This window comes from Culex pipiens, unplaced genomic scaffold (assembly GCF_016801865.2).
Source record: "Culex pipiens pallens isolate TS unplaced genomic scaffold, TS_CPP_V2 Cpp_Un0001, whole genome shotgun sequence".
NCBI classification, from domain to species: domain Eukaryota; kingdom Metazoa; phylum Arthropoda; class Insecta; order Diptera; family Culicidae; genus Culex; species Culex pipiens.
The window spans coordinates 247,032-264,340 of record NW_026292818.1 but is presented as its reverse complement, the minus strand read 5'-3'; the positions used below and the strand labels follow the sequence as shown (position 1 = coordinate 264,340).

Here is a 17,309-nt window from a genome sequence, read left to right as displayed (position 1 = left end):
GGTCCCAGTACCGAAAAGGACCTAATAAAAATAATTTTATGAAAAAAAAAAAAAAAACCTTTGGCTGCAAATAGACATGTGAAATGTGTTACAAAATTCTTAATTTCGGCTATAAACTGAAAAAAGGAACGTAAATAAATGTAATTATATTGAGGAAAGAAAAAATATCAATAATGCTTCTTACCAAGCTTGCATCAATTCAACATTTACTTTTGGCATCAAACTTTCATTGCATTTGATTCAATGTATTCAACGTACTCCGATTCCTGAAAAAAATATTTAGAGTTTTACTTACCAGTTTATTGAGCAGACGTATTGCTACGAAACTTTCAAGTTAATATAATTATCTTCTTTTATATATATTTTTTATATATTTTACTTCATCTCTATTTTTTATGTTGTCATGTGTACGCATTTCTATGTATTTTATAATTGATGATTCTGAAAAAAAGGATTAATTAAGATTTTATCCGTCGTAAGCACCAAGCTTTTTAATGATTCGGTTTTCTAATAAGAATCACATTAGATAAATTATTATGCAAAAATAAACCCATACTTACTTGGATTAACCAACATTTTGTTAAATTTGCCCGGGCCCGCATCACCCTTCTACTGCCTTCTCTTTCCTTCATACATTCTTATAACGTGTTCAACTCACTCGCATCAGAGATCCTTATGGCAAGAGGCTCTTCATAGTTTATCACCTGCAAAGAAATCATCAACAAATCTACTCACCAATTCCACCTTTCCAGTTGCAACACTTTAGTGTGATTTTCACCTTTCACATCCTCTCACTTCAAAATTAACAACACAAACTCAACAAATCGACCGCTCTCGTTCGAATCCTCACTTCAAATGACAGACGTAAACAAATCCAAGTTCATCTTTTAAATATCCAACCAAATGTAAATTATATTCAACCAACAAAATTTTTGATTTTCCTAAAACCAAAGCTAACAGACGAGCACGTTCATTCGAGTTCGGGAAATCTGTTAGCTTTTTGCCTTTAGCATTTTCAACAAACAGGTTATTTAATTATTACTGAATTTGGTTAATTTAACTGAAAATTGGCAGTGACAAGTACGGTTTTGTTAAAATTTACGAAAGTAAAATCAACAATTTAAATTGTTAAAATTTCTGGGCATGGTCTCTCCGTGTGTTGTTTAACAAATTTTGCCAAAAAACACTGTTACTTGAATCATTCATTTAATGCATATGAAATTTGCAACAATTACTGCTAATAACAATAATAATCATCATCAACCACAACTCATCGCGCTCCTCCAAATCTAGAGACTTCCACAGACTGTAGACAATAAAGGCTGCAAGCCGAATCCTGGAAATTCCGAGTTCACACACGTGTTCGTGGTCAATATCCGCGTACGATTAGCACTTGGACGTCAGCGTCATACTGTCAGTGAAGTCATAACGGTAACGTTTGTGAAACCGGTTTTCACCGGTGATAAATGCGTTCGAGTGAGTGCAACAATATGATTCAATTTTGTGTACACTAATCGTACGATTGCACTTGATGATGCCACTAAGTGGGATTAGGAAACTTAGTAAAAGACTTCCTGATTAGAGTGAACCACTTTTTACTAAGTTCTAATATATTTTATATTTTTATTTATTATATTTAGACGTTCACTGAAATAAAAAAATAGTACCCAATTCCTTTATTCTAGGAATTTTGCCTCTTTTCCTTATTTAGTAATCGGGTTTTTTGGATTACTTAATAAGGAAAGGAGCCAAAATTCCTAGAATTTAGGAATTTGGTACTTTTATTTTTTTTCAGTGTTGCAAATTCTACTGATTTTTTCTGTATGTACTTTATGGATGACTCCTAAAACGCCTTACATAAACTGTTACTGTAAAAAATCTGTTGTATTTGCAGACGTTATGAACACAATATTGACCACTTAATTTAAATCCAGGTCCAGATTTTTTTTTGCAAAAGTATCAATTTCAAACCAAATTCTCTTGAATTTTCTTGAGTGTTTCGATTATTGAAAAGTTTTTTTTTTTTAATTTTATCACAAGGATTCCTTATTTTGACTATCATAACTGAGTTCAACAACTTCAAATTAGACAAAATCAAGTCTGTACATAAAAAATACTTTGTAATTATCTGTTTTATCCGATGAAGTTGAACTATGTTGGATAAGAATAATCCTGTTAAAATTAAAAGTTTATAGAATAGATGTTATTTACAACAAACACAAGCAATATTTAAACTCGAAAACAAACCATCAATTATAAACCAAAACCACATTGCGGTTTGGCTGCCCCAAACTGATAAGTGATGCACTTGGGTTTCCACGATACTTGTTATATTTATACATTTCACGATTTGCAAGAAGCACTGGGCTGGTGGTTTTTACCACGGACGGGTTTAACGTGACACTCTGGGCCGGCCGGAGTTCGCGGTGCAAATAAACCTACAGTTCACAAAGAAAAAGATGCGTATTCGACGATTGTTAGTGTATTTGCAAGGAAAGAACAGCACTTAAAAGCCATCAGGTACAGTACTTTCCAGAGCTCCGGGTTCGGTGCCTTTACCGGTGATTGGGTAATTACGAAGGCAAATCCAGAACAGACAAAGCACTTGAAATAATGCAGAGAAACTACAACTAATTTATTCTAACTTTATAAAGCATGTCTTTAAACACGTGTTACACTAAAAAATATTTCGAATTTTCCTTATTAATCTTGTCTGCAATGTAGATTGTTCCCACAGTGGTTCTTATCAGGCACTTGGGTGAAAGAGCAGAAAAGACATTTGAAATCAACCCCTGACATTTGTTTAGTTATTAAAAAGACAAAATTATTTTTGTTATGAATGCTTTTGCTATTCAAAACTATTAGTTTGAAAACTATTGAATAATTTCTTTCTGCTATTTACTTTTAATTTAAATAAGGATCAACTCCTGAATGTTATTTTTTACCGAGCTAAAATTATTCTTCACAGAAAGGATGCAGTTCAAATATTTACCAACTCCACTCCACTCCACTGGAAGACGACAAAGGGTTAAGCTCGACCATTCACAAAGGCGTGCGGAACCGGTTTTGGAATTTCCCCGACTTCCCGACTGGGTGATTCCCGATTTCGCAATTTTCGGCCATCTCACGATGACTCGGCAGAAATGTTAACAACTCAGCTTTGATAACGTCTTACGGACTTTTTTTTTCAAGCGAAGTAAAGTGAGTGAAATCAAACTTCACCAAATGCTGCAATTTTCTGTTTGAATATTACGATTTATCCGTTTCAAATACATAGCTTTTTTTCGATAATTTATTAGATATCGTCAGGTGTTGAAATAAAAAAAAAATCCATAAATATTCAACGATCTTCCGATCTTAAAAAACTAGTTTTCAACCCACGTCTAAGAATATCCTTCTGAGTCAAATGGCAATTCTTTTTATGTCTCGCGTTGGTTTCGTTCTGATCAACTGGTCTTTTAAACTTGATTTGACAGTAATAAAATGGTGAATTGCTTATCGCAAAATGTTAAATTCAGAAATAGCTTGGAGGGAAAAAACGTCCTATCAAAGGTTATGGAGTACTTTTACTAACATAAAAAACGGTTTTCACTGACAAGTAGATGTTAACTTTCAAAATAAAAATATTTATTAGTTCTAAGATGCTTTTTTTTTTGTTGATGTGCATTAGGGAATGATAAAACGAAAGGAATCACAAATCCGCATGAAAAAATTCAAGATTGTTTAGGTGTAAACCGAAAATGCGACCAAAAATGGACGGATAAGGCTCTTAACTGCTTAATTTAATTGTCGGTTTACAGGAGGTCGCACTATTTAATCATTTTCTAGCGTACATTTAATTTTGCAACCAAAACCAGATATTTAATTGAAAAAATAAAATTATTATTCAAATTTTCAACTTTTGCTCTTCAGTGCATGATGGATGAATTGTATTGTCCAAGTTAGAAAAAAATTACTAGATAAAAGTTCAAAAAATCATTATTGAATGGAAAATTTAATTAGCAATCAAAAAGAACTTCTGTAAAATAAAAAAAAAAATATTTTTTGAAATATTATCATTTTAGCTCGGTAGTTAAACTTTGTAAAAAAAAGAAAGTGTTTTGAATTAGTTAGTAGGAATTTCGCAATATATTTGATAATTTTCCGGGCAAATTTCACCGGACTTTTACAGTAGGGATTTTCAGCATGCCAAATTGAACCGAAAAAACCTTTGAAACGAAAAAATGTTTTCACAACATAAAACTCAACTAAGAGCATTTTTCGGTTCAGTTTGGCACACAGTAAAAAAATCATGGTAACATTACATCTGGGAATGGGTACATCTTTTTTGTCAGGAAAAATAAGTAGTTTTTTATTGCTGAAATTTCAGTTATTTTGCTGAAATTGCGTCAATCATTTTTTTTGAATTACAAATATAAATTAACTCTGGAGTTTTTTTTTTTTTTTGAAAAGGTCCAATAAACCAAATTTTTAGTTTTTGCTTTTTGGGTGTTTTTTCATACCCCTTATTCAAGGCGATTTCAAAAACACTTAAAAAGCAAAAACTGGAAATTTGGTTTATTGGACCCTTTCAAACAAATCTCCAGAACTGAAAATTTATTGAAATCAGATAAATCTTTTATCGTTAATCTTACGCCTCGTTCTGAAAATCCACTTATCGCAACTACTATTTCAATTAGCTGGATTATCTTTTCTAACATTGTTGATCTGACCTTTGGTTGCAGAGATATAGCTTTGTAGAGAATAAAAATTATAAAAAAAATGATTTTATCGCAGTCCTTATTTTTCTGATTTTTTTTTTTGATAAATTAGAAAAAATACCACGATTGAAAATAATAATCACGATTAACATATTAAAAGGGCAAAACTATGTAATAGTCCTGTTTATAGTTTAATCTTTTTTCCAAGACACCAAACCTACCAGAAAATATGCGAATATTTTCAACTCGAAGAAAATGGCTGATGTATCATACAAATACAAAAATAAAAAAATTAAAAACCGCGAAAAAAATTGCTAAATGTTAAAGAGTTGCTCAACTATAATCGCGGCTAAAGGATTCTGTGGTAATTTTCAAGTCGGAGTCGCTTCAAAAGTTATCGAACTCTGCAGCCCTGGTTAAATTTAAAAAAAATTTTTTTACGAAAACGAACATGCCATTTTGATGCTTATTTTTTAAACTTAAAACCCAAACAGCATTATCACCTCCAAGCTCAAATCGGACGCTTCTGTGAAAAGAGACACTTCAAATTCGCTCTTCCCAATTAGGTCTCTCTAACCAAACACGTTAATATTTTTATGCTCAGCAGATCCAGCCGCAGAGCTGCTGCCAAGGTCTTTTCCATTCCAAAAAGTTATGCATAAAATGCGATGAAAACCACATGAAAATCGAAAAAAAAAACCCAGCGTAAGCCGGTTAGAGCGGGTCCCAAAACTGTTGGTTCAGCAAGCCACGATGACTCGGCAGTTTTGCCTTTCGGTACGAGTTTGCCATAATCGCATTGTGGTCCCATTGAAATTTTAAATTCTTTTTTTTTTACATTAGAAGTAATGATTTACATCAGTTTTTCTTAACTGTTTCGGAAATGAAGACAGTTGTAAATGAGACCAAGATTGCACGGCCTACTGTGCACATGAGACTGATACGTGATTATGAGCAGCTAGCTGAATGCCAAATTTAAATTGATGTGCATAAATCTGTAACTCACCCCAAAGCCTTTCTGTCAAATCATCTTATATCCACAACCAAAATCAATCAGTGCCTGCTGCGAAAACGCTTAAATCGCGATGACTCAGAGAGGGAATAATCTTCGATTTTAAGCGGTCATAAAATTTATTCAAAATCTCTCAATCATTCAATTTTCGGGTTGATAACGGCTTCAACTTCAAACCAACGCGGGAGCGCGGTCAACCTTGAATCATATTTTTCGTCTCTCTGTGGAAATCCAGGTCAGCAGGTTAAAGGGACAGTTCTTTCGCTTCTTAATCAGTGAGGAAGTTTGTTTGGTTTTTTTTTTCGAAAAATAAACTATTTTTTATTACAGCTTAAAACATTGATGCGCGCACGACCCCCAAACGAGTCACACCGCCTTATTTTGGGTTTTTTGTTTTCAATTGTGTGTGTTTATTTGTGTTAATTTACATAGCTACTGTGTATAGTTGTTTTGTTTAACTGTTTTAAGATTTTCACTGTCTTACTTTTAAATTAGGGTAAGTTTATATAAATACGAAGAGGGAAGTGGGGGGATGGGGGCGGATAACATAAAAACAGGAAACTTACAGATTATACGCAAAATCTCGCTCTCGTTCTAGATGCTCGTGAATCATCTCTTTTTGCTAGTATTTTTTATTAACTGTTTTGTAGTATATTGTTTGGTACAATAAAATGTTTTTTTTTTGTGTTTGTTTCGTTCGGGATTGCCCCCAACTAAAGCGAGTTTTTTTTTGTGGAAATTGACACGGAAAAATTCCGTTTGCCAGAACTCTTCAGTGGAGAAGGGTCAGCGCTTTGTAGTTGGGGCCAATCCCTTCCGCTGTGATTACATAGTTTCTGTTTGTCTGGTCACTAAACAAAACGGTTAGAAAGGTTTGACAGAAAGTGGGGGAGGGGGAGAACAAAATTACGCTACATTGATTGTGGAAAGTCCTGCGAAATTGCTACCAAATGCATTGGATCCGTAATACGATGATATCTGTGGTGGATAGAAACAAGCAGACACACAGTTCGTTTAGTTTGTTTTTGTGGGATCGCATTTTTTTAAAACACAACAATCCGCTTTCGACAGTAGATTACAATCAGTGGGTAGTGGAAATGAATCGTTTAAGAAAACAAAACGACTGTCCTTATTACAGATAAGTTAGTTTGCTGTTGCTCGCACACGCGCACTCTGCTTGTTTTAAGTGTTAAACCATTTACCTAGCCTAGCAAGAAATTTGTGCGTATTGTGTGTGTGAGTTTAGTACTTATAAACATAAATAATTTCCTATTTTAGATAGACTATATTTGAACATGACTGCTTAGCTTGCTAGCATTGCATTAAACTACTGTTTTTTTTGTATGTACAAGTGGGATAGAAACCTAGCTGATCCTCTACACAAAGAATCTCTTAATAACTAGTTAACAACACAGAGATGAACGCATTCCCAGTTCCGACGACGACGACCAACACCACCGACGATAGCGCGATAGAGAGATGCCGCCACCATTTGGAATCTTTCGCGTGGACACATACGACAGAGTTCACATTCACACGCAGACAGAAGAGGCATACAGAAGTGATAAGGACTATTCTTTAGTACACAGAGACACACAGCGATTACTGGAGAGAAAGGAGAAAATAAAACATAAGCGTTAGTGACAACATTCCCTGGAAGCTGCCCTGCCCTGCAGTCTTAAACGATTCATTCCTCGCTAAGATCGACCCTCAGCTGATCTCCCGCCCAATTTACCTGCTCATCATCCATGCTGTCGTCGCTCTCGTCCGTCTCCTCGTCGCTTTCCGGCGGGCTCAGCGGTTCCGCACCGCGCCTCTTCAGTCCGTTCTGGAGCGTCTGGTTGTGCTGGATGACGGCCAGCTGGTACGCGGTCAGGCCGGCGTACGTTACCGCCTCCAGGCGCAGCTTGGGGCACTCGTCCAGCAGGAAGTTGACCAGCGGCTCGTTGCCGTTCTCGATCGCAATGTGCAGCGGCGTGAGGCCGGCTTTGCCTTCCTGGATGCGGAAAAGAGACAGATATCTTAGATTCCGGTTCCCGATTTTTGAAATATTCACAGCGAACGACCAGGGGAACACCCTACGGCTTGATTACAACATGACCACACTTCCAATTGACCAAAAGTCTGCCGATTTAGGATCCAACGGATCCAACACGTGCCATTGTTTACTTTTTCTCGCCAACTGTCAAAATTCACGCTGGCAAGATCCATCAATGCAAGGTCGCCTGCTTTGATTTCAACCAAACTCGAGCGTGCATTTCAAAAGGTTCAAAGTCCAGAATTGTAATCAAACGTCAAGATTTCCCAAAAAATCGTGTGATTTTGTGTGAAACTTACCCGCGAGTTGACATCGGCTCCGGCGCTGACCAGATACCGCAGCAGCTCAATGTTGGACGTTTCCGCGGCAATATGAACACATCGTTTTCCTGCAAAAGAAATAAGAAGCCCAATTAGTAACAGTCCGTTCACACTAATCCGCAGCGTGACTCGTCACGCAGGTGTGGTAGTCACCCGAAAATTTCCCCATGGAATGTGCCGCAACAATCAGCGAAATTTTAAGTAGAATTGACTAAACGAGTGGTTAGATAAGCCCCGGTGCAAAGTGGTACAACGCAAATTGATCGCTTGATGATTGGGAAACGTAGGCGACGGAGATGCACGTACGCAAGAACCGGTTCGCGACCGGTTTTGGGACAGGCCCACGGTTTTTTGCTTCTCTTCTTCGCACAACAAACAAAAAAATCATAAATAAATCGCTCAATCATGTACTGATTGACGGAACACAAGCCAGCCAGCCGGTCTTATCTAAGGCCCGGTTTTGTCTATCGCGCGAGCGCGCGGGGTTCCAGGTGCCATTGTGTGCGACGATACCTGAGCTTTGCGAAACTCAAACCAGTTGATCAGAGTGCGGCAGGAGCGAAACAGAGACAACAACAACAGTGGTCGAACGACGTGAAAACCCTCCGGGAATTCCCAGACCCACCGCCACTACGTGTTCACGTGAGCTGGCGGCGCTCAACCTCGCAGGGAGTCAAGCACTTCCACACGCGCTGGTGGTGGCGTCCCAGAGAGGTGCTGGTACTCAAGACACATCCTCATTGTTGCGCTGATTAAGCTCTGACCAACTTCCAAGTAGGGTCGACCAAAAGGAATATCCCCAAATTCATCATCGTCGCGCGGCGACGACTACGACGCCGAGTCGATTACGCTGTCACTGTGGAATGTGCGGGATATTTTTGAAAAATCAACCTCGAAAGAGCGCTCGATCACGCTATATTTAAAACATACTCGTTTTTGAGCAATACAGCGCGCGCGAGAGAGTGTTGATTTCAAACGCAGCTGTTAGGATTGATGCAAGTTAAGCCGAGCGTAAATACGCAAATCTCGAGGGTTATGAATATTGATGAAACGCAGACTTGCCGGTTGGGAAGGAGTGTTTGCTAAAACGGCTTAGTTCTACTCCTGACGCAAGTTAGTAGAATCTTTGAAATTAAAATTCTCATCACGATCGTACGCATAGACGCCCTTGTTTACCGATAAAACACATCGTTCTTGCTGATTTCTTGCTTGAGTTAAAGTAAACAAGGGCGTATATATGCATTCTCGTCCTAAGTAGCAAAGCATAGTTTGCCAAGAAATTCATACAGCAAAGTTCAACCAAATCTTGAAAAATGACACAGCACAAACCGATCTACCGAACAAAAATTCGAGGGATTCCCTGCCATATAATGACTCGCACGCTCTGCGAGGTCATGAGGCCACTTTAGTAATCTCGCAATTTCCGTTCTAATCAGACAAGTGAAGAACTTTCCAGAGAGGCAAGGCACTTGAGTCAACCACTGTTCTGATAAGAACGTTGCAGCACAAAGACAAGAACTATGTTGTTGTTGTTGTTGTTGTTTATGCTGTCGGGTTGGGTAAAAGATCCCACGCTCTAAGCGTTCACTTGCATTAGTCATAAGGGAATGATGACTGTTAACTTGCTGTGCGAGACTCATTGGAATTTTGAAAAGGGATGTTGGTCATTACAACGCGGACATTCTTTGAGATTTTTCAACTTTCTGCGAAGAGATTGCGCGCAGTTTTCGCTAATAATAAGCCGATTCGAGGAAATTGAAATGAACAACAGCTGAGCTGCAGCCAATCTTGGGGGATGATAACGAGAAAAAATCCCAAAATACTGACACGGGGAAAGAATGAGCGATAACGAAGTTGTGGTTTTTAAGAGTTTTGATCCGACTCTGAGGAATGCAAGTGCTTTTTTTCTCAGAAATTTTAGTAATGAATGTTTATAAAAACATATCGGAAAAGTTCCGGATGTTTGAGAACTCTCGACACACTATTATTAGTTCGCGATACATTTAGTACCGGCTGGCTGGCGCTAAACACCAAAATAAACAAAAGTGTTTATTTGTGTTAAGTGAGTAAATGATGTGAAAAAGAACTAATAATACGTTTTCCGGATAGAAAAAAAGAAAAAAATGTCACTTTTTTTAAATTTTACGAAAAAAATATTGAAATGAAAAAAAACAACAAACAAAGTTAAAAAAAATCGACATTATGTGTGAGCAGTAGAAAATCATTGTTTGCAAAATAACATTGGCCAATTTACAATGTTTAGCTTAATGATGTTGTAACTAGTTACAACTTTGACGACTGACAGCTAGTACGGACTTCACGGATCGCTCCAAACCTCTCCAAACTATAGAAAGGTCGTGAGAAATGTCAGTTTGAGACTACACTGGACAAAAAATGATCAGTGAATTTAAAAGGCTAGTATTTGGAACTCCAAATTTCAAAAACAAAGAGTTGGATGTTTTTCAATCGTTCTTTCCCCGAAATGTCAATCACGTCTTGCAAATCGATTTTGGTCCTTTCTAACAAAATAATGCTAAATGTCAAAGATGAAATATCAACAAATAGCTCGTCCAAGTGTAAATATCAACTGACAAAAGAATGATACTTTGTTTGTTTATGCTTCGTCTTTTACACATTTCGCTAGGCGTGACAAGTTCCAACTTGAAGCAGCCTACTACGATAGAAAATCGATACCGGCTCTAATCTGGCCTAGCTACAAATCGCACCAGAAATCGGATCACGACCACGAACTAAATCGTGAACACGTGAATTTACGATGATTTGTGTGCGCGATTCCGTGATGCAACGCTGGTCGGTGCCCAAAAACCCAATCAACCGAACCGCACAAAGTGATTGTGTCAGGAAAAACCACTTTTTATCACCCCCAGACTTGCGCCAATCAATCTATTTATACAGAGGTGTATTTTTTTCATTTGTGTAAGTGTGTGCTCTCCTTCAGGTACAAAGAAGAAAGGTAAGTATTTAGGCACAACCACCTTCCAATGGTGGACGCTTTTCCTTCGCTCGATAATAAATATCTTTCTATTTCGAACTGCGCTCGCTCACTCTCTCGCCCTCATTGATGTCGGTATTTTTACACCCGAAGGGGGGTTTGTTCCGATGGAAAAGGGGGGAAACCTCCCCCTCACTATGCTCGCCCCAGCGAACCGAGGTAATCAAAACAAAAATAGCAAATACTTGCTCAACGATGTCTGCTTCTCTGTGTGCGTTTCCTACCGCAATGATGGCCTGCTGAGGTGGTGTGGGTCGTTCACACACACACTCCCACGTGGGAGATAGAGAGGCGACGACATTGGGGAAAACCCAACAATTGACGACGACGAAGTCGAGGTCTGTTTGAATGCGATTTAACGGTTTTAAAGGCGAGCGCGCGCGGGGACAGACGACCAGGCGAATCTCGACGTGAACCGCGACGTCGGTCGTCCAAACTGGACGCATTATGCAAGCAGCTGCAATTTCAGGGAATTCCCAAAAGAGACAGAGCGAGACCCCGGGACGATTGACCTCGATTGCATCTCACGCCAGCCAGTTATTTTAGGGTTGCGGGCTGGGAAAAGCCAAGCATTAAGAAAGAGACCACAACCGCCAGGTGAAAGAGTCGTCACGCGAGAAGCGCCTTCCGCCTTGCCTTTCCTTTCTTTCCAGCGCGAATATAATTCAGCACGAAGCTGGAATTTTCCCATCGCCGCCGCGGCAAAGGCGGTTTTACCGGGCTGCGATGCTCGTGATTCACATGACTTTACTATTGATACCTGAGCGCGTTCGCGCGAGCGTCGCACTCTTGGGTATTTCTTAAGATCCGCAAACTTCCCAGCTAATTTTACCACAAACACACACAAAACCGGAGTGGCGAGAGTGTCATCGTCCCACTTATTTCCTCCTCTTTCCATCTTTTAGTGGGGTGAATTTTTAGATTAAGTTGAAGAAGAGCAAAAATTTCCTAATTTTAAATCGTCGGGAAAACCTAATTTTAGAGCGCGCTGCGGCGCGCGTGATGCGAAAATTCCACCGACGGGTTATTTTTCTTGTGCGAGAGAGAGAGGGAAAAATGTTGGCAAAATATCGCCATCGTCATCGTGAAGGCGTTGTCAGGGGTTGTCAAATTTGAGGTTTGCGTAATTTGATTCAACTTAAATCGAACAAGAAATATTAGTGGACTTTTAGCGCAGTGTAGGTGCGTTTGACAGATTACGTCACAGTGGAGGCTCGCGCAGCGAGCCCAACAGCAGGCTTTTCGTTGCAAGTGTCAAGTGAGTTTGAAGTGAGGTTCAATTTTGCACAATTTTAACGTGAAAATGCTAGAATTCGTAAATTTTGCTTTCGCTTCGTGAAATTTTGGATTGCTAACCCCGTATAGAGCCCTTGGGTCAAAGTTCTTTGTCAAAACAAACGTTCCAGTTGCGGTTGGGTTCGGCTATGGTCGACTCGCACCTACCCGCATCCAACCCGTCGTTAAGGTCAGTTCACACCATTCCGAATGGATTTAAAATTTATTGAGAAACAAAAGTGTTCGAGCTCGGACACCCCTGCCCACGATTGACGACCGGTAGCAGCAGCAGCGTAATTTGGGTTTTTTCGAGACCGCGCGCGCTCGCGCACAGAGCGATTTTCTATTTTTACCAGCAACTTGAAGGGGAAGATGAGCGCAAGAGGAGGCAAGCTTGGGAACCAACTTTTGACCATAAAAAGTCCTGTTTCCCAGTTTCATTCATCGCGGAGCGTCGTGGTGGTGAGACAATTGGATGACCAACCGCTGCGCGTCTCAGATGAGATCATTACGATCGGCGTCATGCGAAATTATGTATTTTCCCAGCTCGACTCAACGAGAGTTGGGTGGTGAGCGCGGGGGGTTGAGGCATAGAGACAAAGGCTTGTTTTTTTTTGCGCAAACTGGAGTTGGAAATTCCAGCAGCTTGAATCCATTGAACTGATCGCGCGTGGGATTGTTGGAGCGGGGTTAAAGGAAGAAGACACACTTACCATTGTAGTTCCACTGTTCGAGATCTTGTGGAAGTTTGGTTGGGCTCTGTTGAACGGCAGGGCTGGTCTGGAGTTCGGCCAGGCTGAGCGGGGTCAGCAGCTGCTTGGCGCACTCGTTCCGCCGGTGCAGGCAGGCCAGATGCAGTGCGGTGTTGCCCTCGATGTCGCGGACACCGGGCTTGGCTCCGGCGACCAGCAGCCAGCGCACGATGCGGGCCTGTTCGGTCAGTACGGCCAGGTGCAGCGCGGTTTGGCCGATGTCGTTCTGGATGTCGAGCCAGGTGCGGGTCGCGCCGCGGATCAGCTTGGCCGCGACCTCGACGTTCTCGTGGATGATGGCCAGATGGAGGTACCTGGAGGGGACGGGGAAAAAACTCATCGTTAGAACCTTTCACCCGTTACGGGGCGCGCGCTGCTGTTGTTAGAGGCAAACCCGTTTCTGAAGGGTGCTCGATACGGAGAATCGAGTGTGATTTTCTCGGATTTGCGCGGCAATTAGCTCGTCCTTGGGATCGAATGACGACATTTGAGCGAGGGGATGACTTATCATTGCTAGAAGGTTCTCCACAGCTGGAAGGAATGCTAATCGCTTCGCGCAGCAGCAGTAGCAAAAAGAGGCTGATCAAACGTTCGAGAGAAAACAAACTTTAAACCGCGCGCGGGGAAATCCCTCAATCTATTGGAGCAGATTGCTCCAATAATGGGAATTCCAGCCTCTAAGTGTGTGGCGTACGTGCTTAAGGCAATGTTGTTCAAACAACACCATCTTCAAGGAGTTACAAAAGAGGCCATTGTTGTTGGGTAATTAGAAAGAAGAGTGAGAGAGTCAATACACTTACGTATCACCATCGTCGTTCTGGAGGAAGTACGGCTCCCACGGGTTGGACTTGGCCTCTTTCCGGGACATCTGCAGCTGGAGCAGACTCTTGCACAGGTCGGTCATGTCGCTCATCCGCATCTTGTCGCTCGAGTCTAGCGCTACGCCGGAGTCGAACGTCTGCGAGTCTTCCTCGACGACCTGCTTGTGCTGCTGGGAGGCGCTGCTCTGCTGGATCGCAGGTTCCGCGGCCACCGACGAGGACGACGTAAAGTTGTCCGAGCTCAGGTTGTACCCGGAGTGGAACCCGGAATCGACCGCGCCGCTGTCGGTGTTAAGCTTGTCCTTGTCCTGTTGTTCTGCAAGGGAATGGGGCATGAAATCTCCGGCGGCAGCTGCTGGTCCTCCTGCTCCTCCTCTTGCGGGATACATCTTTTCTTCTTCGCAAGTGTTACTCAAATGATTCGATCTCTTGTGCTGCACACGCACACAATCAACACTCCAATAGCGTTTAAAGGGCCCCAATAAAACAATAGACAGCTGTTTTGGTATCTGACCCTATGGGCGCTCGACTGTCACAATCACAAAATGGCGTAGCAGGCTGGTTTTCCCTTAAGTAATTTTCCACCAATTTAACGCACTCCGCATGTTATCAACCACAGTCAACCTCAATAATCCGATATATCACCCTCCAAAAATCCTCAAATTCCACCAATTAGCCCAAAATATATCTCTTCTTCCTCGATACATTCACTTCCCGTGTCAAATCAGACCCAACTTGGCTGCAAGAATGACACAATCAACAGTGTGCTGCTGCTGTCAAGTGCCCAATACACCAATACAAACACGCGCCAACGCAGCTACAAACACAACCGTATCGCGTACACACGCAAGTTTAAGGTGAAGAGCACATGCGGAAATTTTCCCTTAGGGGCGGCAGCGTAAAACGAGCACGTCCAAACCTGGCGAAAGACCGATCGAAACTAACGTCGAGTGTGCACGGGCCGCGAGAATGAAGGCCCAACAAAGTATGCGATGCGGTGTGGTGAGAAAACCCCCGCGCGGAATCACGAGGGAATGAAAACAATCCAAGCTGGCTGCGAGATATTGTGTGTGAGTAAAGAGCGTAAAAAGCAGGGAAATCCTGAGTTTGAGAGAATTATTGCGCGATTTGCGACTGATATTGAGACCATGTGGGTCCGTTTGGGGAAGGTGTGTCCCGCAGTGCGCGAAGAATGCACGTGACGTTTTGAAAAGTTGCACTAGATTTGAAGTAAGAAGACTTGAAACGTACTTTTTCCTTCAATTTTCTCTGAACTTGCAATGAATATGAAGATAATTATGTATTGAAAATTTAAGTTTTCAATGATTTTTTTTAAACAAAGATTATTCCTTTTGAACTGTAGACAATCATGTTATCTGCATTATTACATAATCTTTTATGTAAAAACGCATCTCTATCAAAACAATGTAAATGAGTATTAGTTGGTAAACAAAGAGTTCACTCCTAATGTAAACATCCACTGAAGTGAGCAGGATACACCCTTTTTAAAGTTTCTTCGATATGGTGTCAAAGACGCATTATTGGATGAATCAAGTTTTGTAGAAGCTTTTTTTGTAAAAAAAAAAAATATAATTTGTTGAACATAAAAAAACATAAAACAGATATCAAACTTCTTAAAAATAACCCGACACGGTCATAAAAACAAAACTAAGATCAAAGCTTGCCCTGATTTTTGTTGGCGTTTCGCGCGCTTTGCACGTCAATGCCAGCACGTGCTTTCGCGGGTGGTACTGAACGCACGCGAGTAAATATTTGCTTTGATGAATAATTCGTAGTTTTTGAAGCGAATTCAGTTCCAACTGTTGCGCAGATGCGGAGTGGTAAAATGGGCCTAACTTTAAGGAATTTCCATCACGTTTAAAATATGAATCACCCTATTTAGCCAGTAGAAATTGTGGTTCCGAAAAATTAAGATGAATCGCTTGGAATTGTATCAGTTGTCTTCAACTTAAGAAACTGAGAATTTCCCATTCACGTAACTCTTAAAAAGTTGTCTGACTAAATTGAAGCCAATTTACATGGGGAACCCTTTTATTCGTGGCGAACCAGTTGGTTGCGAAATCAATTTAAAAAGGATTAATCAATACATAATGTGTTAATTCCCGACTATGAAATCTTAACCGACATAATGTTGTACCAAAGTCTGGTTGTCAAGTCAAATTTCCGTCTAAAAATTTCACATATTTCGTAACATAAATCCCAAAGTACTATCTCAAACCACGTAGCTAATAAAAGGCCACTTGGTGGGATAATCCGAGCGTTCTTTTCTGTGCAAAAACAGAAAAAGGAAACAAACTGTAACTGATACTGTCCGAGCCAATCTCGTTAGGGAAAACTCCGCAGTGAATAATGTTGGGAAGTCGTGGCTAAGCTTTGCTGTGCAATGAAATCGTTTTGTGCAGAGAGATCGAATCATTTGAAGAGCGTCGCGAACTATTTGAGAACTTACCTTTTAAAATATTTCAGATTGAGCAGCTTTTACAACTTTTAACACTGTTTGAATAATGCTTCGCTGCACTTTTTAAAAATATCTTCAACTTTAAATTTTTAACTAAATAAATACAACTTTTCACTCTCTTGTCACATAAAAATGCAATTCTACCAAAACAAAAACAACTCTCTCTTAGATATCGCACACGATGTGTTGAGTACAGCGGCAAGGCACAAAGTAATCTATCTCAAATATCTTGGCAAGGACGAAACCTCCGACACACCGAAAAAAAGAAAGAAAGAAAGAACCTTCTCCGCTTTCTCCACATCGTTCTTCACTTTTTCCCAAGCCTAGGACCACACACAAACACACCCACTGCAAATTTAAGTCTACCTTGCGCCGGTTTTTATGAATTAGGTTTAGGTAAAAGCTAGAACGCGGCACGCAGCAGCTTTTGGCTGGGAAAATTTAAGCATAAGCAATTGGATATTGGATTTTGGAGGGCCATCTGCTGTTTTTCCGCACAGTGATGGTATTTCCGATTCCGGCTCGAGCGAGCGTCTTCCGAAAAACCCCAGGTCGTAATAAACAGATGTAACGTAGAGGAAGTTGGCCGTATGGTGGTACCTCTGAGGAGGGGGGATTTTCTTAGTTTTAGGGGTATGTCAATGAATTTATTTGATTAATATGTTTACTAATTTTTTGTCGTGGGTCTCGTGGCGCAGGGGTAGCGGCTTCGGCTGCCGATCCCGATGATGCTATGAGACGCGGGTTCGATTCCCGCCTTATCCACTGAGCTTCTATCGGATGGTGAAGTAAAACGTCGGTCCCGGTTTCTCCTGTCTCGTCAGAGGCGCTGGAGCAGAAATCCCACGTTAGAGGAAGGCCATGCCCCGGGGGGCGTAGTGCCAATAGTTTCGTTTCGT

The 17,309-nt window shown here is 40.8% G+C and overlaps 1 protein-coding gene across 2 annotated transcripts; it reads right to left on the bottom strand.

Annotated features, from left to right (window-relative positions):
* Positions 1-6,115: 6,115 nt before the first annotated feature.
* On the bottom strand, positions 6,116-14,860 carry LOC120417688 (NF-kappa-B inhibitor cactus-like). 2 transcript variants are annotated; one of them, XM_039579836.2, is made up of 5 exons: positions 13,911-14,860; positions 13,072-13,424; positions 8,050-8,138; positions 7,448-7,708; positions 6,116-7,317 (listed from the first exon to the last, which is right to left on the bottom strand). In XM_039579836.2, the coding sequence occupies exons 1-5, from the start codon at positions 14,318-14,320 to the stop codon at positions 7,315-7,317; spliced, it is 1,116 nt and encodes a 371-aa protein (XP_039435770.1). In that variant the 5' UTR covers positions 14,321-14,860; the 3' UTR covers positions 6,116-7,314. The 2 variants fall into 2 exon arrangements, with proteins under 2 accessions (XP_039435770.1, XP_039435762.1); XM_039579828.2 differs by having other exon boundaries at positions 6,116-6,690; positions 13,911-14,859.
* Positions 14,861-17,309: the final 2,449 nt, after the last annotated feature.